Below are 23440 nucleotides of genomic sequence, written 5' to 3' on the forward strand. Positions count from 1 at the left end.
TATCTGCTGTCCACTTTCCAGCAGTCAAATAAGTTCTTCATGATTTCAGCAAGAATCCTCTATTTTCCAGAATGCCTTGCCAAGGATTCTCTGTGGTCCGTGGCAGTTTTATCATGAGCCAGGTTGCTGCTTTGCTCCTTACCAGCCTGTGTATTTGCTGGCAGTGATGTGTCTCCCACTGAACTTCCTTCATTCTTGCTCGACTAGAGCTGTCGGACTTCGCAAATAAGAATACAAGGTACTCCATTAAATTTGAATTTCAGATAAACCACAAAAAAGCTTTAAGAAAAAATCTGCCCTACCAAACAAATATTTGAGTGTTACAGATGGAACTCAAGGTCATGAATGTGCTGAGCTAGTAGACTATCACCTGAATACTGAATGATGTGCACATACATTTAAATACTATGTTTAATTCTTTGCAGGGAGTTCAGTAATACAGTGCTGGTCTAGAATGTTTATGACACTGGGTTCAAACCCCAGTACTAACACACAGACATACATATACGCACACTCATTCATGTGATGGTTAATACCAATTATCTACAATTACCTGGAAGATGGCTTTCCATCTTGATTAGGTTAATTGAGATGGGAATACCTACCCTCAGGGATAGAGCACCCTAAGCTGTAGATGCAACGTGACCAGCTGCTTTAAGCTCCTGCTATCTTGATCCCTTCCACAATGGAGTGTATGATAGCCAAAAGGAACCCTTCCTCTTCTCAGCTATTCCATCACAGCAACTACAAAACTAACTAATAATTTATCATACCTATGTATATATGTGTTATTAATTCTCTGAAATTCACATTTAACTGAGAACCTTATATTTTACCTAGCTACCTTGTTTGTCCGTTCCTAAAAAATTGCAATTTATTTCTGGGATCCCATGGTTTACTACATGTCTTCATGGCACTATGTAGCGACAGCCAGGATCCTGTGTTCTAAGGAGAACAGATGGGTAATTCCCATTAGAGTGCATATCACTCAAGGGGCAAAAGCTATCTTCATTCTTCAGTGCGGAGGAGTCTCAGGGCTTTGAGCTGAACAAGTGCTTCTTGCAAGAGAACCGAGCCACACTCCCAGCTCCAGGATCATCTCTGAAGCTGTTACCGCACAACGGTAGGAAAGGAACCCTGCCACAGAGTTGTATTTCCAGAAACCCCATCATTTCTATTGACTGATACTGCTTTGAGATGCATAGCATGGTGTTGGAAAGTAGACCTGGGACAGTATTCAGCACCTGAGAGGCAGTCCTGTTATGCGATCCACATGTGTGTTTATGATACAGAAGAGCTACATCTAGAACCAGCTAGAAGGTTCTTTGTCTGTAGTTTGTCAGACAGGCTTTCATGTAGCTCATTCTGTCCAGGGACTGTTTAGCCTTGGACGACCTTGAATTTTACATCTCCCTTCTCCCTCTTAATTGCATTGCTAGGATTAAGGAAAGCACCACCAAATCCAGCAGAAATTTTGATATTGTGTAAAAATAATATATATTGTGTAAAAATAAGGGACATTATCACTGAAAATAAAGTAAGGGTTTGTAATAGAATGTTCTCTCGGGGGCAATTATAATGTTTACAATAGAAATAAACCACTATGTACTGTAGTATATATAACAGAAATCATTTGATCATTCTTATGGCACAAAAGGCTTGTTTAAAAAAAACAAACAAACAACAAACTAGGCTGGGCATGGTGGTTTCTGCCAGTTGTCCCAGCTACTTGGAAAACTGAGATGGAGGGAAGTTAAGTTCAAGACCTGCAGCCAGCCTGGGCAACTTGGTAAGAACCTGCCTCAAGGGGTTGGGGATTTAGCTCAGTGGTAGAGCGCTTGCCTAGCAAGTCCCCAGCTCCAAAAAAAAAGAAAAGAAAAAAAAAGTAGAAATCTTACAGGTAAAACATTTATAAAGCTGCTACTGCTGTTGTGTCAGTATTAAAGTGTACCCTACTTTAAATTGTTTACTAGTTTTTTCCATAGAATTTATAAGCTTTTTTACTGTAAGCACTTGCATACCCTGCACATTGTATGATTTTATTAAACTACTGTTTATTGTATGCTTCCAGCATTCATGTTTTGTTCATTTTGAGATAGGGTCTCACTGTCTAGCTGAGCTGGCTTGGGACTCCTTATTCACAGAGATCCACCTGCTTCTGGATCTCTGGAATGCTGGGATTAAAGCTGTGTACCACTACAACACATTTTGAGATTTAAAAAACAAACAAAACTAACAAATAAAAGACATGGGGGCTAATGAGATGGTTCAGCTGGCAAAGGTGATTTCTTTTTTTTTTTTTAAGATTTATTCATTTATTATATGTAAGTACACTGTAGCTGTCTTCAGACACACCAGAAGAGGGCATTGGATCTCTTTACAGATGGTTGTGAGCCACCATGTGGTTGCTGGGAATTGAACTCAGGACCTTTGGAAGAGCAGTTGGGTGCTCTTAACCGCTGAGCCAGAAAGGTGATTTCTTAATAAGCCTGGTGGACCTGAGTTTAATTCCTGGATCCCATATAAAGGTGAATGGAGAAAATCAACTCCACAATGCTGTCCTCTGATCTCCACATGCTCACTGTGACAGGCCTCTCCACATACATCAGTATATACACCTAGTAGCAGTTATAATAATAAGAGGGAGAGGGAGGGGGAAGAGGAGGAAGAGGAGGAAGAGGAGGAGGAGGAGGAGGAGGAGGAGGAGGAGGAGGAGGAGGAGGAGGAGGAGAAGAAGAAGAAGAAGAAGAAGAAGAAGAAGAAGAAGAAGAAGAAGAAGAAGAAGAAGAAGAAGAAGAAGAAGAAAGAAGAAGAAGAAGACGACGACGACGACGACGACGAAGAAGAAGACGAAGAAGACGAAGAAGAAGAAGAAAAGTTGTTTTTGGGGTTGGGGATTTAGCTCAGCGGTAGAGCACTTACCTAGCAAGTGCAAGGCCCTGGGTTCGGTCCCCAGCTCCAGAAAAAAAAAGTTGTTTTGTCTTTTTTTTTTTTTAATAAAAAGAGCAGGGCATGGTAGTGCACACCTTTGATCCCAGCACTAGGGGGATCTCTGTGAGTTTGAGGTAAGCCTAATATACATTGCAAGTTTGAGGCCAGCCAGGGCTACCTAGTGAAAACCTGTCCAAAGAAGAGAAAAGAACATTGGTGTGGGATGTCGCTCAGTTGATAGACCATGTAGCATCTAATAAGAATCAGGAATGGTTTTGAATACCTCTAGGAAGTAGAGAAAAGACCAGTCAGAAGCTTAAGGCCATCCTCAGCTACATAGCAATTTCAAGACTGGCATAGGTCAAATGAGAAGACCCTGTCCCAAGAAATAGTATCGACAAAAAACCCTAGGTTGAGAAGGGCTCACCAAAAGAAAGAAAGAGGTGGGGAGAGACTGGTATCATTGAGATAGCTCAGTGGGTGAAAGTGCTTCCATGGAGCCTCACAGCTTTTATTTTTACCACTTTTATGTGTTCACGTGAGTGTCCTCATGTAATTAAGTGCCCTGTGTGCATGCCTAGTGCCCAGGAAGGCCAGAGAAGTTTTCAGATTCCTGGACAGGGAGTACAGGTGACTGTGAGCTGTCTCATATGATACTGGAAACTGAACCTGGTCCTCTGTGAAAGAAGCAAGTTCTCTTACCTGCAGAGCCATCTCTCCAGCCCATGCCTGACAACCTGAGGATCCCAGATGACAGGAGAGAACCAGCCCCCAAAACTAGTCCTTTGACTTCTGTATGTTAGTCAAAGTATGCACATTTTTTTTAACTTTTTTTTAAAGATTTATTTCTTATATATAAGTACACTGTAGCTGTCTTCAGACACACCAGAAGAGGGCATCAGATCCCATTACAGATGGCTGTGAGCCACCATGTGGTTGCTGGGATTTGAACTCAGAACCTCTGGAAGAGCAGTCAGTGCTCTTAACCACTGAGCCATCTCTCCAGCCCCAAAGTATGCACATTTATACTGCACTACACACACACCATGCACATTTACATGTCACACACAATAAGGATGTAAATGTAAAAATACTCAGTAGACATTGTAAGTGCTATGAAAAGCAATACTATCATCACTTCCCTATCCTTAGTAACCACTGGCCTGCTTGTTACAGTAAATAGCTCCTGGCTCCATCTCCCGAGATGGGATTACTAGTGGGTTGGGGATTTAGCTCAGTGGTAGAGCACTTGCCTAGCAAGTGCAAGGCCCTGGGTTCAGTCCTCAGCTCTGAAAAAAGAAAAAAGAAAGAAAGAATGGGATTACTAAAAACGGAAAAAGGAGGTAAAAGACAAGTATATTTTTTAAAACTACATATTTAAAGGGACAGCAAGATGTCTGGGTGGATATAAAGCACTTGCCAAGCAAGCCTGATGATCTGAATTGAGGTTGATCCCTGGAATCCATGGTGGATGGACCAACTCCAGAAAAGTGCCCTGTGATCACATGTGCATGGCGGCACTTACACACACATGCACACAGCAATAAGTAAAATAATATATATTTAAAGATCCATTTATCTTTTAAGTTCTTCTTAGAAAGAGTTGTTGAGATGCTCACTTGAGCAGTACAGATTTGAAAGTTGGTACCCTACAGAGAAGATTAGCCTGGCTTCCATGCAAGGATGACATGAAAATTCATGAAGGCTTCCATATTTTATTTTATTTTATTTTATTTTATTTTATTTTATTTTATTTTATTTTCCGGAGCTGAGGACTGAACCCAGGGCCTTGTGCTTGCTAGGTAAGCGCTCTACCACTGAGCCAAATCCCCAACCCCTGGGGGATCCATATTTTAAAAAAACAAACAGGAGTTGGTTGAGAAGAATTAATGGAATTCCAGTATAATTTAGTATAGTTTTTTTTTTTTAAAAAATGCACACGGTTCGGTTCCCAGCATTATATATAATAAATATTAATATGACTCAAGTTGTATTTCTCTGCTGTGGGCCTTTGTTTTTCATGGGGCTAGCAATGCAACCTAAGGCTTCTTAGCAAGTGCTCTGCCACAGGGGTACACTCCCATCCTAAAGAATTCTTAATAAAGACTTATCACAGCAGTATGCACAGTGAGTACTCTGTGTCTACGTTGTTTCATTGCTGCCATTTGACTTCCTAAGTAAAATGCTGTGGACGTAAGTGACCTAATTCTATGTCTACCTTTAAACCGAAAGTATTGTAAGAAATGAAAAGTGCAGATGGTATACATCTATAATGCCAGAACTTAAAAAGAGGTGAAGGTAGACAGATCAGGAGGAACAAGAGTTCCAGGCCAATTGAGCCTACAATGGATGGGGAAGGGATAAGGAGAGAGAAAGAATCTATTACAAATGTAGTCAGTGGTAGAGCATGTGCCTAGCATTCACAAAGACTTGAGTTAGATCCCCAGCAACACACACACACACACACACACACACACACACACACACACACACACCACTATTTATATTTCTACTACGTTAAATTATTAATTATAATTTCTACAATTGTTTGCTTGAGACAGGGTTTCTCAGTGTAGCCTTGGCTGTCCTGGAACTCACTCTGTTGGCCAGAGATTCATCTGCTTCTGACTCTCAAGAATTTTCTACAATTCTTTTGTTGCTGTTTGTTTGTTTGTTTGTTTTGAGACAGATCTCTTAAATAAGCTCAGGATGATCTTGAACTTTAATCATTCTGCCACCTCCCAAGTGCTGGGGTTGCAGCATGGACCACTACAGGATAGAAGCCAGGACTTCCTGCATTAGCTCTCCACCTCCACCCTACACTTTGCCTATTTCTTAAAGATTAATTTTGGTGTGGTGTGGTGTGGTGTGTGTGGTGGGTGGTGGTGTGGTGTGTGGTGGTGGTGGTGGTGGTGGTGGTGGTGGTGGTGGTGGTGGTGGTGGTGGTGGTGGTGGTGGTGGTGGTGTGTGTGTGTGTGTGTGTGTGTGTGTGTGTGTGTGTGTGTGTGTGTGTGTGTAGCCCTTCTCCTATTTTGGAGCTAGTACCTAACTCTGTAGTCAAGGCAGGGCTTGAACTCAAGGCAATTCTCCTGCCTCGCCATCCTGAATGTTGGAATCACAGAAGTGCAATATACTTGGCTATCTTCAGAAAAGACGAAAGTGTAAGCAACCTCCCGCGCTGAGCTGCTAGAAGGATCCGTTGGAACTGTTATGGGTTTTGGCGTATTCTTTAAAATTCAAATTGCATCTTTCTATCTTTCGACGTCTCAATCTCTATCGTCTCGAACTGAGCAAATGAAGCGCTAAGACCTTGCAGGACACTAAAAAGCAAGGGAGTGGAAGGGAGTGGAAGGGAGTGGGTGGGGGACAGGGACAGACACCCGGAACTAAAGTGAGAGAAAAGCAGGGACTAAAATACGGAGGAGGGATTTCACAACAGGACCGGGTGGGTTGGGATTAGTGAGGGACCGGAAGAACGCTGGAGGAAGCTCTTTCTCTGCCATGGCGGGGCCGGTCAGCTTGCGCGAGCTTCTCATGGGGGCGTCAGCCTGGCTGGGCTCTGAGAGTCCCGGAGGTCCCTCCGCTGAAGGCGGGGGGAACGCAGCTGCTGCGCCCGAGCCACCGTGGAGGGAGGATGAGATCTGCGTAGTGGGAATCTTCGGCAAGACGGCTCTGCGTCTAAACTCAGAGAAGTTCTCACTGGTCAACACTGTGTGCGATCGGCAGGTTTTCCCACTCTTTCACCATCAGGATCCTGGGGATCCAGGTCCTGGAATCAAGACCAAACCTGTCTCTGTCGGAGAGGCCGGGGGAGCCGGGGACCCGGGGGCTGCTGCCGGGGATTCACTTCGCGGAGGTATGGCTACGGCGGAAGGTAACCGAGCTGAGCCAGGTCCCCAGGACTTTAGTCTTCTGCAGGCCTATTACAATCAGGAAAGCAAAGTTCTGTATCTTATTCTCACTTCCATCTGTGACAATTCACAGCTTTTGCGTGCTTGTCGGGCTCTCCAGAGCGGTGAAGCAGGTGGGGGCCTCTCTTTACCGCATGCAGAAACACACGAGTTCTGGAAGCATCAGGAGAAGTTGCAATGTCTCAGTCTCCTTTACCTCTTCTCTGTCTGTCATATCTTGCTCCTGGTTCATCCGACTTGTTCCTTTGACATCACTTATGATCGAGTATTCAGAGCCCTGGATGGACTGAGACAGAAAGTACTACCCCTCCTCAAAACAGCCATCAAGGATTGTCCCGTTGGCAAAGATTGGAAGTTAAATTGCCGACCTTGCCCACCTAGACTCCTTTTCCTCTTTCAACTCAATGGAGCCCTTAAGGTGGAACCCCCTCGGAGCCAAGATACAGCTCATCCAGATAAACCCAAGAAGCACTCTCCCAAGAGAAGACTGCAGCATGCTCTGGAGGATCAGATCTATAGAATCTTCCGCAAGAGTCGAGTCTTGACGAATCAGAGTATCAACTGCCTCTTTACAGTACCTGCCAACCAAGCTTTTGTGTACATAGTCCCCGGAAGCCAGGAGGAGGACCCAATCGGCATGTTGCTGGACCAACTTAGGAGCCATTGTACCGTGAAAGACCCTGAATCTTTGTTGGTGCCCGCACCCCTTTCTGGACCTAGGCGGTACCAAGCGATGAGACAGCACAGCCGGCAGCAGCTCTCCTTCCACATTGATAGTAGCACCTCGAGTTCTTCAGGTCAGCTAGTGGATTTCACTCTTCGAGAATTCCTGTGGCAGCACGTGGAGCTGGTCCTGAGCAAAAAAGGTTTTGATGACAGTGTGGGCAGGAACCCACAGCCTTCCCATTTTGAACTGCCTACTTACCAGAAGTGGATCTCCGCAGCTGCAAAGCTGTATGAGGTGGCTATCGATGGGAAGGAAGAGGACTTGGGCTCACCCACTGGGGAGCTAACATCTAAGATTTTAAGCAGTATTAAAGTCTTAGAAGGGTTTTTGGATATAGACACAAAGTTCTCGGAAAACCGGTGCCAAAAAGCTTTGCCCATGGCTCACAGTGCCTACCAGTCAAACTTGCCGCACAATTACACCATGACAGTCCATAAGAATCAGCTCGCTCAGGCTCTTCGGGTATACAGTCAACATGCTCGAGGTCCAGCCTTTCACAAATACGCCATGCAGTTGCACGAAGACTGCTACAAATTTTGGAGCAATGGCCATCAGCTCTGTGAAGAGAGGAGTTTGACCGACCAACACTGTGTACACAAATTTCACTCCTTACCTAAATCAGGTAGCCAAAAAGTTCCCGACATTTTGCACTGAAAACTTGAGCTGTGCTTTTAGTATTAGTGTGTGCTTGTATGGGGTGTGTGTATGTGTGTATATGTATGTATGTATGCATGTATGTATGTATGCATGTATGTATGTATTATGTATGTGAGTGTACCTGGATTATTTGGTATGTGGGGGTTTTGTTGTTATTGTTGTTGGTTTTTTTAAAGAGCTCTGCAGAAATTTACAGTACTTTTTTTTCCTTTGTTTTCTGTTGTTGTTTTTTTGAAACAAGATCTCTATTTAATCCTGCCTGGATCTGGAACTCACTATGTAGATAGACCAAGCTGACCTCAAAGTCACAGAACTCCTCCTGCCTCTGCTTTTGAAGTCCGTGTGCTACCATACCCAACTAGTAAATACTTTCTATTTTAATTCTTAAAATTACATTGTGTGTGTGCGCTCGAGTGCTCGCATGCGTATGTGTGTGCATGCACATTCGTGCATGCATGCATATATATATATGTGTGTATATATGTATATATATGTGTGTGTGTATATAGTGTATGTACTTGTGTGTGGATATATGACTGTGAAATTTATGTGGAAGTCAGGACAACTTGTAGGAGTCAATTTCCTTTTTTAACACTTGGGTCCTGGGATGGAACACAAGTACCAGATCAGCCATCTTGTGTTGTGGTTTGCCCTGGAGTTATCTGTATTTTGATGCTAATTCCACTGCCCCAAGGACAGCTGCCTAGTCACATACTCAAGACTCTGGTGACTTCACCAGAACCTTCTCTCCTTTGAATTTGTAAAATACAGGTGAGAGGCAGGTACAGGATAGAAGGAGGCCTGTCATTGGAGAAGGAAGGATAGGTAGGAGAGAAGTTTGAAGGAAGAGAAGGAGACTGGAACAGAAAGGAAGGAGAGACAGGAGGGAGAGGGAGAGAAGCCATGGCAGGTGATGTTAAGATTCCACTCTGTGTATTTACAGCTTGTTATTAATGTTCTTGAGGGATGGATGGTACTGGGCTTTGTATTATATTTTACCAATTGGGTCAAAGATTATTGTGTTGTGTGTTCTTTTATGTGATGGCTTGAGTGTAGGAAAGTGCAGCAGCAGGAGACACTGGGCCACCGTGGAGTTGGGATGTGTGTTTCTGGCATGGAAACCTGCCTTGGGAACTAGATAGGTAAAGAGACTGCTGCCAGGCTCAGAGAAGGGCCATCGGGAGTGTGATAGGGGATGGAGCAGAGCGGGTGAGAGGCTTTGCTGACTGAGAATTAAGATATCCAGCAGATATCTTGGGGCACTGACCTAGCTGGGGATAAAAGACAACCCTACTTTTTTTAGTTTTTACATTTTTACAACAACAATCGAACTCAGGTTCATGAGCCATCTTGCCAGCCCTAAATTTGATCTTCTACCACTAAAACGAAAACATCACCCATAACTAGTTTTTATTAACTTAAACAATGAACTCTAGTGCGTTGGTAGATGAAACGTTTTAAGTGGCAAGAAGTTTCAGAAAACATATGCTCACCCTTTATTGTAAAGAATTTTTGTTGAACTAATAGGAATACATTGAAAAGAAAGGTCACCATGATATGACACAAAAGGGGGAAAAATCACTTAGAAATTTGACTTTTTATTTACTTATTTGTGGGGCAGGGTCTCATGATAGACTAGGCTGACCTTGAACTCTTAGAGATCCTTCTGCCTCTGCCTCCAGATTGCCACACTTGTGTGCACTGCAGATATGAATGAGGCCCCAAGTCTCATCCTCAATGCTGAAAAAAAGGGAAAAATCTTTATTATTGTGTATTTAATCAAGATTTTTGTTGTTTGCTTGTTTGTGTGTGTATGTGGTTTTTAGTTGCCAGTGAACTATTTGAAGAATTTGGGGGGTCGACTGTTGTAAAACACAAAGTAAAGTTGGCTCTGCGTCGTCTTTGTGTGATTACTAATGATGGTTACACCTTCCAGGAGAAAAACCAGAGGCAGATAGGAACCCTCCCGTGCTCTACCACAACAGCCGAGCCCGCTCCACTGGAGCCTGCAACTGTGGAAGGAAGCAGGCCCCTCGAGACGACCCCTTCGATATCAAGGCTGCTAACTATGACTTTTACCAGGTAGACTCTGAAGCTTTCCTTCTCTCTTAACAACTCAATATTATCCTAGCGGAATGCCTAGAAAAGCCAAGGCAACTGCAATGGTGAAGAACAGGGCAAGTTCTTTACGTGTACTCTTGGTTTTTTTGTATTTTTTAACCATCCTTTATACACATTCATTAAGTATATAAACTATTAGAATGAGACAGTTGAGTTCTTTTTTAAAGACTTATTTTTACTTATTTATTTGGAAAGAGACCTCTTTTATATAACTTGTTAATTTTTGTGGCAGGGTCTGTGTATTCTGGCTGTTCTGGAGCTTGCTATGACCAGCCTATCTTCAAACTCACGAGAGATCTCCCTGCCTCTGCCTTCTGAGAGCTGGGAGTAAAGGCGTGAGCCACCAGGCCTGGCTTAGGAAGCTTTTATTATCTAGCTCAAAAAAAATCCATTATCACAATCTTATGTTTCTAAAATACCTTATCAATGATGTTTTTATTTAAGTGTTTGTGTGTGTGAGTGTGTATTACGTGCACGTGCCTATGGACATTGAGGGTATCGAACCCACTTCAGCTGAAGTTATGTGTCTTGAGTTTTTGCATCCCTGTGTCTGTGTGCACCGTGTGTGTGTACATGGTGTCCACTGTTGAGGGGTGGGTGTAGCTGTTCTTTGCTACTTTGTGGGTTCTTCTTTCTTCCACCTTTCTCCACCCGTTTTCCTCCTCCTGTTTAACCCCATAACACTAGATAGGAGAGAGAAAAGGATAGAGGAAGGGAAAGAGAGAGATCCTCGAAAAAAAGTCGGGTTGAGAAGGATGCGGCATTGTCACTGGGCTACTTCCTACTGACCAGGGAAACTCAGTCTTCCCTCAGATATATAATTTTCTTGTTTCTTCTTGGCACACTCGGCCAACAACAGCCCACCCCAACTCTTGGGGCTCTAGCATTTATATGCCCTCTGAAAAGTCCCCAGAATTCCAAACATCACACAATCTCAGGAACTACCTGCAGCTGGCAAAATCACACCCCTGCTAGAGCAGGAGGTAAACCATAGTCAGCTGCTCTGGACCATCTGAAGCAGCTCTGGAACTAAAACAAATACATTCTTACAATGTTTCTCTATTTTTTCAAAGAAACCGAGACTCCAAAATTCTCACTACAGGCGGGGGACCTTTGACAGGCCCATGCAAAGTGTGCCGCTGAGAAATTATGCTGAGATATTTATTGGAGGAGGGGAGAGCTCCTTTTTGGAGCTGGAAGATGAGGGAAGAGTCGGAGGCACATAGACAGGGAAGCAGAGGGAATGGGAGAGAGAAACAGACCAGACAGGAAAGGAATGAGAGAGCAAGCTGGGGTGGCTGGGAGCCCCCTTATGTGCTGCACTCAGCACACCTGAGGAGGAGGGCGGTGATGTCAGCCACCCCTAGGTCCCTGAGGGTAGGTCACTGGGAATGCCCAATTACTAACTAATTAAAATCAGAAGAAGGTATGGGATTCCGAGACAGGAGTTACAGTTGTGAGCCACCATGTGGGTTCTGGCAAGAACAAGTCCTCTTACCCACGGAGCCATCTCCCTGCATCTCCACTGGCATGGTTTTAAAGAGAAGTAAAACTTCTGGTTATAAAACCACTCCTCCAAAACAGCCTTTTTGAATCCCTTTTTCTAAGTGGGTCAGTGCAGCAAATGTGTTCAGTGACTCTTGCTAATTCTTATCACACTAATGGTCACTGGGATTAAAAACGGAGCTCTGCTTAGAATCACTCACTGCCTAAAGGAATAACTCAGACTGGATTCTTCTGGAATATAGAAATAGTTCTTGCTACTTCAGTACCCAGGAAATTAAATTCATATATCCATGTGACGGGAAAAAAAACAAACCTCCATGTTCTTCTTTGCTTGTTCATTGATTGCTGATCCCGCTCGTTAGAGTGTAGTGTGTGTTTACTTGTTTAGAGACCACTAGCTCAGGAGGTCTGGAACTCACTCTGGCCCAATGCTAGCTTTGAACTTTGAGTTCTGCTTCACTCAGCCTGCCTCTCAAAGACTGTGTTACAGGCACACACTACCCACTCTCTGCTCAGTAAAATGTGTGGGGTTTTGTTGGTTTACTTATTAAATGAGCAAAGAAGACCGTATCGTTTGAAGTAAAAAGTTTCTACTTCTTATTTCTCTTTATAGCTTCTGGAAGAAAAATGTTGTGGGAAATTGGATCATATCAATTTTCCTGTATTTGAGCCAAGTACTCCAGACCCTGCTCCTGCTAAAAATGAGCCCTGTCCCACCCCAGCAGACTCGGATGCCGAGAAACTGAAAGAGAAAGAACCTCAAACCCAAGGAGAGGGCACAAGCCTCAGTCTGGCTTTGAGCCTGGGCCAGTCAACAGACAGCCTAGGCACCTACCCAGCTGATCCACAGGCAGGAGGAGACAACCCAGACGTGCATGGGCAAGGAGAAGTAAAATCTGAGAAGAGACCAAACTTGGTTGACCGGCAGGCATCCACAGTTGAATATCTCCCAGGCATGCTACATTCAAATTGCCCAAAAGGCCTCTTACCCAAATTCTCCAGCTGGTCTTTGGTTAAACTAGGCCCAGCCAAGTCTTACAACTTTCATACAGGTTTGGACCAACAGGGCTTTGTCCCAGGAACAAACTATCTTATGCCTTGGGACATTGTCATCAGGACTAGAGCTGAAGATGAAGGAGACTTAGACACGAACTCCTGGCCTGCTCCAAATAAAGCTATTCCTGGAAAGAGAAGTGCGGTTGTGATGGGCAGAGGAAGGCGGAGGGATGACATAGCTCGAGCTTTTGTTGGCTTTGAGTATGAAGACTCTCGAGGTCGGAGATTCATGTGCTCGGGGCCTGACAAAGTAATGAAAGTGATGGGAAGTGGACCGAAGGAGTCGGCTTTAAAAGCCCTCAACAGCGACATGCCCCTGTACATCCTGTCCTCGTCGCAGGGTAGAGGGCTGAAGCCACACTATGCTCAACTTATGAGGCTTTTTGTTGTAGTTCCTGACGCTCCTTTGCAGATAATACTGATGCCTCAGGTAGGGGATACAACCCTTCTCTTACAGGACAACAAAAAAAAAAAAACCCAGTGTTTTGCTGTTTATCTTGGGGTTTTTTTTTTGGTGGTCTTTATGAAACAAATCAGGGAAGCCCATGTTGACTTGGAACTGAACATGTAGTTTGATATCTCTACCTTCCAAGTGCTGGAATTATGTGTGTGTACCCTCTTCTTTATCAACTATATCCCAAGCCCATGATAATTATTGTAATTTGCATGTTTGTTTATGACAGTCTCTTGTGGTCCAGGCTAGCCTTGAACTCTGACCTTCCTGCCTACCTCCTTAGTGCTAGGATGGCCAGGATACACACCTACATCTAGTTTAGGTAGTACTAGGGATTGAACCCAGGTTTCCTGTTTCCTTGATAAGCACTGTACCAACTGAACTCCATCTCCCACCCTTTGGTTTTATTACTTTCTTTGGGGTTTTTTTTTTGTTTGGGTTGGGTTTTTTTTTTTTTTTTTTTTTTTTTTTTTTTTTTTTTTTTTTTTTTTTTTTTTTGAAACTGGCTCTTTCTGCTGCCCTGGCATCCTGAAACCTGAAATGTAGACTAGGCTGACCTAGAACTCAGAGTTCTGCTACATGATAGGTGTGCTCTATCATGGAATTGCCTTCCAGTCCCATATTTGCATAAATATTTTGTTTGCATTTATTTACCTTTTCATTTATTTGCTGTCTGTGTACTCATTGGTACACTAAGCCAGCCCTCTACCCGCTAAGCTACATCCCCTGGTACCTAATTTCTTTTCAAATCCAAGAGATCTTTATTGATTTAACGGTTACAACTGTTAGTAAGAATTTAATTTAACCCTAGTTTACCTGATGATTTAGACGTACAGTCAAAAACAAACAACCAAACAAGCTAGGCTTGGTGATACAGGCCTTTAATCCCAGCACTTCAGAGGCAGGTGGATCTGTTGAGTTTAAGGGCAGCCTGGTCTACAGAGTGAGTTCCAGGACAACCAGCCAGGGATATGGAAGGAAAGAGCCTATATCAAAACAAAAACCAAAACCTAGTCAACAGAAAATGGAAAAGAGCTGACATCCACCTGGGCAAAGTGACCCAGGAATCACCACAGCTTCCTCATTCCTGTTCATTGTAGCTGCTTGATCTTCCGCGTTCTTAGAACCCATTGCTGTTTAGATAGACAGTTCTCTCAGGTGTTTCTTATTGAGAAATCTAAAAAGTAATTTTGTAACCTGTGTTTTTCAGGTTCAACCAGGCCCACCACCGTGTCCAGTATTTTACCCAGAAAAACAAGAGATCACTCTCCCACCTGATGGCCTTTGGGTCTTGAGATTTCCTTATGCATATGTGACTGAGAGAGGACCTTGTTTCCCTCCTAAGGAGAATGTGCAGCTCATGAGCTACAAGGTGCTCCGAGGAGTCCTCAAAGCAGTTACACAATGAGTCTTCCAGCCGCTCTGCCCCTGACTGAAGCTGCTGATTGTCTTCTTGTTTTTGATGTTTGTGAATTTTTTTTTAATGTGTATTCTGTGTTTTCCCAAAACCCAATGTGTTTTGGTTACAAGTATTCAGTATTTGGACAATAATTGTTCCATTATTTCATTATAATTGATATTTATTGTAAAATCAATAAAAGTTTGTTCTACAAAAAAGGATACAAAATGTATACTTGGTATCTGTTTTGTCTTTTTGTTTCATTGTCATAATAAGGCTTATTTTTATCATAATTTAGTGTTCTATCTTTCTGGTAAGTAAAATAATAGGGGCTGGAAACCTGGCTCTTAAAAAAGCACTTGTTTTCGGTCCCCAGCTCCGAAAAAAAAAAAAGAAGAAGAAGAAAACAAGCACTTGTTGCTCTTTCAGAGGATCTCTTTGGATTTCCAGGAAGCACAAGGCTCATAGCTGCCCTGTCTGTAACTCCAGGCCTAAGGTTTCTCTGTATATCCCTGGCTATCCTGGGACTCGATCTGTACAATAGGCTAGCCTAGAGATCAGAGATCCACCTGCCTCAGGCTCCCAAAGCACTGGGATTAAAGTGCACCATCAGCGCCCAGGAAATTGATGCTCTTCAAACTGCTTCAAAGCAAGGTCAGTATATCCCAATGCCTATAAGACCTGTGCTCTGGAGTTTAAGGCAAGCCTATAACAACTACATAACAAAACCCACCTCAAGTTAGAAGACAACTGGATGTTGTAGCGCTTGCCTGTATCCCACCATTCAAGATAGCAAGATTAGATGTTCAAGGCCACCCTAGACTACAGTGAGGTAGTTGGAAGCCAGCAGGAACTATGAGATTAACAGAACAGAATATAAGAACAAGGTGATCTAGATTATCACCACAAGAATTGAATTGCAAAATCTGGTATAGCCCTGGCTGTCGTAACTAGCTTGCCTCAAACTCAAAGAGATCCACCTGCCCCTGCCTCCTAAGTGTGAACCACCATGCCTGTCGATAGACTTATTTTGAATTGGGGCTATTTACGTGTATGACTTTTACCTGCATGTATACATGTAGGTGCACCATGCACTAGCTTGGTGACCAAGGAGGTCAGAAGAGGGCATTGGGTTCCAAACAGCAACGGAGGAGGAAGGAAGGAAGGAGGAGGAAAAAGAAAAAGAAAGAAAAAGAGAAAGGAAACAAGTGCTCTTAACTGGTTGAGTCATCTTCCCAGCCTCCGGCCTAAGACTCAATACTCCTGCCTCAGCCTCTCTAGTATTAGATGTGTGCTAACAAAAAACTTTGAGTATTAGGCATTGAATTCAGGTCTCAAGTATACCACTGAGTGTCATCATCCCCACTGTCGTTTGTTCTTTGTATTTGAAGGCAGTCTACCTTGAATTCATTCTGTAACCCAGGCAGAACTAGAATTTACAATCCTACTGCCTCAGCCTCCAGAGAAGCTGGGATTACAGACCTGTACCCTCAGGTCTGACATGTTAAATACCTATGCTATGAAATAATTTGCTATGTGTATAAATCTCATCAATCTATAGTAACTTTTCCCAGCATATGATCATCGCCAATTGTGGTTATGTTATTAATTAGATAAGTGCAAAATAAGTTGAGACCCAATGTAGTATAATTGATCCTATTTTCCCAGATACATTTTAGAATACTATGAGGACAGGATTCGATATTTTGGTCTCAATGTATGTGAATTAGTGTTTACCATATTTCTAAAAGCTGCTACTTGACCCAGCCAAAGGGCTCAGTGGGAAAAGGTCTCGCATGGTGAAGGAGAGGACTACCTCCCTTAGGTTGTCCTCTGCCATTACACGTGCACACACATACACACAAAACAAGTAAAAGCATAAAAAAGTAAACAATGAGATAGGGTCAGGGGCAGCAACCCTTGCCCTGCAGTTCCAGTTAATCAGGTGGATGAAGCAAGAACTCCTAGGCTTGACCCTAGGAGTTTGAAGCCAGCTTCAGCTGAGTACTGTGATTCAGTTGTTTCGAGTGTTTTGTACTGGGAATTAAACCCCTGGCCTTAAGGGAAGACAGACGCAGTGGAGCTCTAGCCTTGTCGTCATGATGAGTTCCAGGTCAGCCAAGCGTATATAGTGAGATCCTGTCTTCTAAAAGAAGAGAGAGATGGGGGGTGGACAGGTACTGAAAAAGGGAAGGAGGCACAGAGAGAGAGGGGAGGGGAGGGAAGGGAGAAGCAAAAGAAAAGAATCCCAATACTTTGAAGGCAGAGGCAAGCTGATCTCTGTGAATCAGAGGCCAGTATGCGGTCGACACAGTGAGACACCCTGTTTCAATCAACAAAACAAACCCAAATCTTGAACATGCTTGGAAAGGGCTTTACAACTGAGCCACAGCCGCAGCCTTTGTGGTTAATTATTTTGTATAAAATATCCACAGCTGGGCATGCCTATAATCCCAGCACTCTGGAGGCTGAAGGGGGAGAATCAGGCGTCCAAGGCCTATCCTCTACTACATAGTAAATTCAAGCCCAGACTGGGATACATAAGATCCTATCTCACAAAACCAAGACCCTGCCCCCTTAAAACGTGGTTCCTACTGTATTTCTAGTTTGTAATGTGCGAGTTGCCAGCCTTTATAGGAAAGGGTTTAGTTGTGAGTTTCCTTATTCATATTTATTTTGTGCTGGGGCTTGAATCCGGTACGATCTACCAACTAGGCTAAGCTTTCTAGCCCTAAGTTTCTTACCCGAACTGTACGTAACGAGTTCGAGGCATCGGTAACAATTCTTTGCTTTTCCCACAGAAGGGACTAGGACCTGCCCCGCGAAATCCTCCTTTGAAGCACATTTCCCAGTTACGCCAGATTTTCCTGAAGGCTTTCCTGGCTTGAGAGCGTTTTCGGCGTAGGGACTGCCAAAACAAAATTAAACAAATAAAACCACTGGCAAGTTTCCAACCTCCTGTCTCAAGCTCTTCTTAGAAGCACCTGCGCGTGGGACCGCAGCAGCCGGACAGCCAACGCTCCGCGCCGCAGCGCGCCTGCGTATCGGAGCCCCTTTGTTGCTCCGGCGCTGGGGTCGGACTGCGCCTGCGTGCTGAGCCCGCAAGAACAAGTGCGCTGCGCCGAGGGCACCGGGTGAGGGCGAGCAGACCTCGAGCAGGCGCCGGCGCCGCGGCCGTTGCTAACATCGCAGCCCAGTCCGGGTCTCAGGCCCAGGAGGCGGTGACCAAGGATGTCGACCACCGCCGCTTTTTGCCTTCTCTCTACTCTGGGAGGGTATTTGGTCACCTCGTTCTTGTTACTTAAATACCCAGCGTTGCTCCACCAGAGAAAGAAACAGCGATTCCTCAGTAGGCACATCTCTCACCGCGGAGGTGAGAGGGGTCCCCAGAAACCGATGGCCGGGGATGGGGGAGGCTTCCTAGCAGGAGGTAGAGGGTGGGGATTCTGGAGAGGCTGAGGAAGAATGTGCTCCTGGAACTGGAGTGCTTCCTCAGACGAGTCGTCCGGAGGGGAGGGAAGGAAAGGGGTCTCGTGTCCCAGTCCTGGTGGGCGTCTCTGGGAAGCTAGGCTTCTGTGAGGAGGAGAAGCGCCTGATGAGAGACAGAAGTGGGGCGTTCCTCAGCCGATGGAAGAAGGATGATACGGAGGTCCCTTCTTGGCAGCCTGGCACAAAGCCGGTGCAGATCCAGGAGATACCGCAGGGGGAAGTAGGAAGAGTGCTTGGAATAGGCTGGTGGCTGAGTCCGTGGGGAAGAGATTGGGCTCGGGCAGAGCTGAGGATGTGCGAGTACCTGGAGCATGCTGAGGAGTCTGCGATGCCTGGTGACCTGGCCCACGCTCCACGCATTTATAACTGAGCTCTGGAGAGAAATGTCTCCAAACCAGGGACGTTTTCCAAGGTCACAGAGCTTGAACTGAAGTGGAACAGGGAACTTGGAGGGTTCGGATTCTGAGGACTCTAAACCTAGCACCTGGGTTTTTGGTTTTTTTTGGGGGGGGTGTTTGTTTGTTTGTTTTGTTTTTTATTTTGATTTTTGAACAGCACAATTTACCCCAGCAATGGCTGATAGACTTCTGAAACACAAAAATATGATTTCGCTTATGATCTGTCAGTATTATTATTTTTTAAAAATAAGTTTCTCTTGCAAAAGTATATTGCGATAAGGATCGAAGCCAGTCCGGTCTGCCTTCTAATTTCCTATAACAGGCCATGTCTTCGTTTCTCGTTGCTGTTTAATAACGTGTCTTCATTATATTTCAATCTTAAGGTACAAAATATGAAAAATTTCGGTCACTTTAAACTTTTCTTTAGGTTGATTATTGCATTTGGTTAAAATTGCTTGAAATGTACAGTTCAATGGTAAACTATAAAATTTGTTGGAGTACCACAATGATTTTTGGTTTTAGATTTCTCAAAGATGGGGTCTTGCTATGGCGTGCTGGCTGGTCTGCAAGTCACTATATAGACCAGGCTGGTCGAGAACTCTGCCTCTGCCTTTCCAGCAATGGGACAACTATGCTGGGACCATGACTTCAGTTATGACAGATATGTCATAGAAATAAATGCATGATCATTCTTTTGTACATTTTAATCAGTTAAACACAGTTTCCCACTTTGTGTTTGTTTTCCTTTCAAGACAGGGTTTCTCTGTGTAGCCCTGGCTGTCCTGGGACTCACTCTGTAGATCAGGCCTAAAATTCAGAGATCTGCCTGCCTCTGCCTCCCAAGTGCTGGAATTAAAGGCCTTCACCACCATGTCCATTTGCTGGTGATTAATATGTCTGCGTATAGGTGTGTGGTGGTGTGTTTGCCTGTGAGTGTAGGCACATACATGCTACAGAGGAGGTCAGAGAACAATATCACACATTGGGCCTTGTGTTTCACTGTATTTGAAATGAAACCTTTTGTTCGTGGCTGGATTGACCAGTAAGCTTGAGCTGGGGGTTGGAGATTCTCCTGTTTGGCCTCCCATCTACCAGTAGGGGCGCTGGGATTACAAACCAGATGCTGGTTCTACTACTTGTGGCTCCTGCACCAGTTCTGGGGATCTGAACTGATATGATTTATCGATATCTATCCAGTCCAGCCCTTGCCAGTTGGTTTGTTTGTTGTTGTTTTTTTGTTTTTGTTTTTGTTTTTTTACTAGTCTTACTTACTGTGTAACTCAGGCTGGCTCTGAGCAGAACAGTCTTGAATTTGAGACACTCCTGCCCCAGGCTTCCTGAGTGCTGGCATCCCAGGTATTTGTGTCATCAGTCTTCCCTTTGAAGACTGTTCTTTTGTGGCAGAAGCATGTCGTCATATTTTTGCATTGGTTTTGTAAACAACACACTAACACACTGTATGTCATCATGTATGTGAGGATGTTAATGACAGTATAATGGTAGCCAGATAATAACCACAATGTGGATTCATAGGCAAAAACACCCGAAAGGTTATAGAAGGAGCTGGACCAATATTGCTTGCCTTCATACCATTTAAATCTAGATCACGGCCCGGGAGATGTGTGGAGGCACCTGTTGCCAGGTTAGGCAACCTGAGTTTGGTCCGAGGGACCCCACATGGTGGGAGAGGAGAGCTGACTCCCACAACTTGTCTGATTTCCATGCACCTGTGTGTGCACACGCAAAATAATTAATGTTAAAAAAAAAATCCTGCGTAAGGATGCAAAATGAAGTGTTTCCTTTTCTTACCCTATCAAAGATGAACTGACCACAAACAATTAGGAAACACTACGTAAAGGAGGGGAAATGAATATAAACTGAAAACATTAGCGGCCTGGGAGATCATCACTCAGCTGGTAAGAGGACCTAAGTTTGATTCCCAGAACCTGTGTAAAAGATGCTGAGGGCAGTGGTCTGCTCGTGTATTCCAGTGCTGGAGGGGTGGAGACAGACACGTCCCTGGGGCTCTGGCCAGCTGACATAGTCTATGTGGTGTCTTTAAGGCCAGTGAGATATTCCATCTTTTAAAAAAAAAAAGTGGGGGTTGGGGATTTAGCTCAGTGGTAGAGCGCTTGCCTAGCAAGCGCAAGGCCCTGGGTTCGGTCCCCAGCTCCAAAAAAAAGAAAAAAAAAATTTAAAAAAAAAGTGTTAGGATTTTAGAAATGACACCCAAGGTTTTCCTCTGCAGACAAATGCCCACCCATATACATACAATAAAGTGTACAGTGAGACAATAAATAAAATTAACAAGGCTGTAGTCCTCAAACTGTGGAGACTGGAGTAGGAAGAATGTAAGTTTGAAGCCATTCTGGTCCATCTGGTGAAATGGCTAAAGAACAAAAACAGTTGAGAGGTATAGGCAGGAGTATCAGGAGTTCAAGTTCATCCTTGACTACATAGTGAGTTGGAAGCCACCTTGTGGTACAGAGCAATGATTGGTAAGATGGCTCAGTAGGTGAAGGTGTCAACTGACAATCTGAATTTGACCCCTGGGACTCACATGATACGCTGTTTTTGTCACCTTGATACAAACCTAGACACATATCGGAGGAGAGGATTTCTCTCTCTCTTTTTTTTTTTTTTTCTTTTTTCTCTCTTTTTCTTTTTCTGTTTTTTCCCCGAGGCATGATTTCTCTGTGTAGCCATGGCTGTCATGGAACTCACTCTGTAGACCAGGTTGGCCTTGAAGTCACAGAGATCTGCCGGTCTCTGCCTTCTGAGTATTAGGACTGAAAGCATGTACCATCACTGCCTGGCGAGAAGAGGAGATCTTAATCGAGAAAATGCCTGCAGCAGATTGCCAGTGGGCCAGTCTGTAGGGCACTTTCTTCACTAATGATTGACACGGGAGGGCCCAATCCATTGTGGGCGGTGCCCCCCCTGGGCAAATGGTCCCAGATAGTATGGGAAAGCAGACTAATCAAGCTATGAGAGACAAGTCAGAAAGCAGTCAGTGTTCTTCCATGACTTCTGCTCCAGGTTCTGCCTTCAGGTTCCTGGCATGCTTGAATTCCTGCCTCGCCTCCTTCAGTAATGGATCTAGCAGTGTAGGCTGAAATAAACCCTTTCCTCCTCACACTGCTTTCAATAATAGGTTGTGGGTTTTTGCTTGTTTGTTTTTATCACAGACAAGTTGTCTTCTGACCCGCATATGCACAGCATGACATGTTATTCTCACCCGACTTGCATGAAATAAATAATGTGTAATAAGAACTTGCCTAACATGCATGAGGTTCCAAGTTTCATCCCCAGGGCCATATAAACCAGATATGATAGGATTAGATAGATTAGATAATCTAATCATAGGATGAGCTAGGACTGCCCAGCACTGAAACACGGAGACATAGAAGTTCAGTCATCCTGAGATATGTAGTGAGTTCAGGGCTAGCCTGGAATGAATGGGCAAGACCCTGCCCAGAAAACAGAAGAAAGGATCTTGCTTGTTCGTAGAATTAATTGTTTTTTCTTTTTCTTTTTCTTTTTTCTTTTTTCTTTTTTTCAGAGCTGGGGACCGAACCCAGGGCCTTGCGCTTGCTAGGCAAGCGCTCTACCACTGAGCTAAATCCCCAACCCCGAATTAATTGTTTAATTGTAGGTCTGGAAACTGTAGTTACTTACTGGGAGAAACAAAAAAATTAATTAGGCTGTTTCTGTGAGTCATGTGATTATTGTCTGAGAGCAAGTGAATTCTAGCAAATTCATAAGGGAAGCCTTGCACTAAGTAATTCCTTGGAGAAGAACACTGTTTCTTAATTAGTCCCTCGGTTACCCTTCAGGCTTCACCATATGAGTCTAATCTCCAGGCATAGCCCTTTTGCAGTTTGCCTCCTAGCTTTACAGCAAACAGAAGACTATGGAAATCGTTTACCTATCAAAGGGAATGTCTGAGTAACATAAAAGTCTGCAGCCTAGTTCATGGTAAAAAGGCAGGCTCACAAAGACTGTTTCTGTGGCTCTAACTAACGCTTTGTTTGGAGTGGCAGTTTGTTTTGTTTTGGAGCTGGGATCTCACTATGTAGTAGTCTGGGCTAGCCTCAAACTCACAATTCTCCCTTGGCTTTATAAAGCTGGGATTATGGTCGCGAACCACCAAGCCACGCGCTGGCCATTAAAGTCCTTAGGGAAACTTAACTCACGGATGGTTGTGAGGATTTTAATGAAATACACTGAGTGCTAAGTGTCCTGTCTGCGCCAGGCCTCCTGCACACTGCAAGCTCCCTACCCCAACCCACATCTCCAGGCCTCTTGATCACCTATTCAGTATTGGTGATAGTTAAGCAATTTAATCAGTTAATAAGGTTTTAATGTGAACACATGAAAGGCAGGGACAGGAAGTACCTGTGAGTTAGAGATCAGCTAGAAATATATATATTAAGACCCTGTCTTTTAAAGGGGGGAGCGGGGAGAAGATCAAGATCATCCTTGGCTACATTTTGGGATCTCTGAGAAATAAATGTTTAAATCTTCAGCACTCTGTTATCGGAAATAAATAAAAATGGAAACAAACTAAATGTGGATGTAATAAATCAAAGTGTTATAGAAAGAAGGTTATCACCAGACATTTTTTAAAAAGATGTATTTATTTTATTTATGTGTATACACCGTAGCTGTCTTCAGACACACCAGAAGAGGGCATCAGATCCCATTACAGATGGTTGCGAGCCACCATGTGGTTGTTGGGATTTGAACTCAGGTCCTCTAGAAGAGCAGTCAGTGCTCTTAACCTCTGAG

General features: G+C 44.0%; 2 protein-coding genes and 1 non-coding gene across 3 annotated transcripts in view; all 3 read left to right on the forward strand.

Moving 5' to 3' along the window:
* The first annotated feature begins 4542 nt into the window (after window positions 1–4542).
* On the forward strand, window positions 4543–4649 carry LOC116910637. The gene has a single exon (XR_004389175.1). It is a non-coding gene; the product is annotated as a U6 spliceosomal RNA (small nuclear RNA).
* A 1756-nt stretch (window positions 4650–6405) lies between these two features.
* Smg8 (SMG8 nonsense mediated mRNA decay factor) lies at window positions 6406–14994 on the forward strand. The gene is made up of 4 exons (XM_032913377.1): window positions 6406–8191; window positions 10163–10308; window positions 12467–13339; window positions 14574–14994. The coding sequence occupies exons 1-4, from the start codon at window positions 6433–6435 to the stop codon at window positions 14769–14771; spliced, it is 2976 nt and encodes a 991-aa protein (XP_032769268.1). The 5' UTR covers window positions 6406–6432; the 3' UTR covers window positions 14772–14994.
* A 2955-nt stretch (window positions 14995–17949) lies between these two features.
* Gdpd1 (glycerophosphodiester phosphodiesterase domain containing 1) overlaps window positions 17950–23440 on the forward strand; it is a 42306-nt gene continuing 36815 nt past the window's right edge. Inside the window, exon 1 of the mRNA XM_032912497.1 lies at window positions 17950–18135. Coding sequence (XP_032768388.1) covers window positions 17994–18135 — 142 coding nt within the window. The 5' untranslated portion in view covers window positions 17950–17993. The remainder of the gene's footprint in view (window positions 18136–23440) is intronic.

The sequence above is a fragment of the Rattus rattus genome, chromosome 9, assembly GCF_011064425.1.
Source record: "Rattus rattus isolate New Zealand chromosome 9, Rrattus_CSIRO_v1, whole genome shotgun sequence".
Classification (NCBI taxonomy): Eukaryota; Metazoa; Chordata; class Mammalia; order Rodentia; family Muridae; genus Rattus; species Rattus rattus.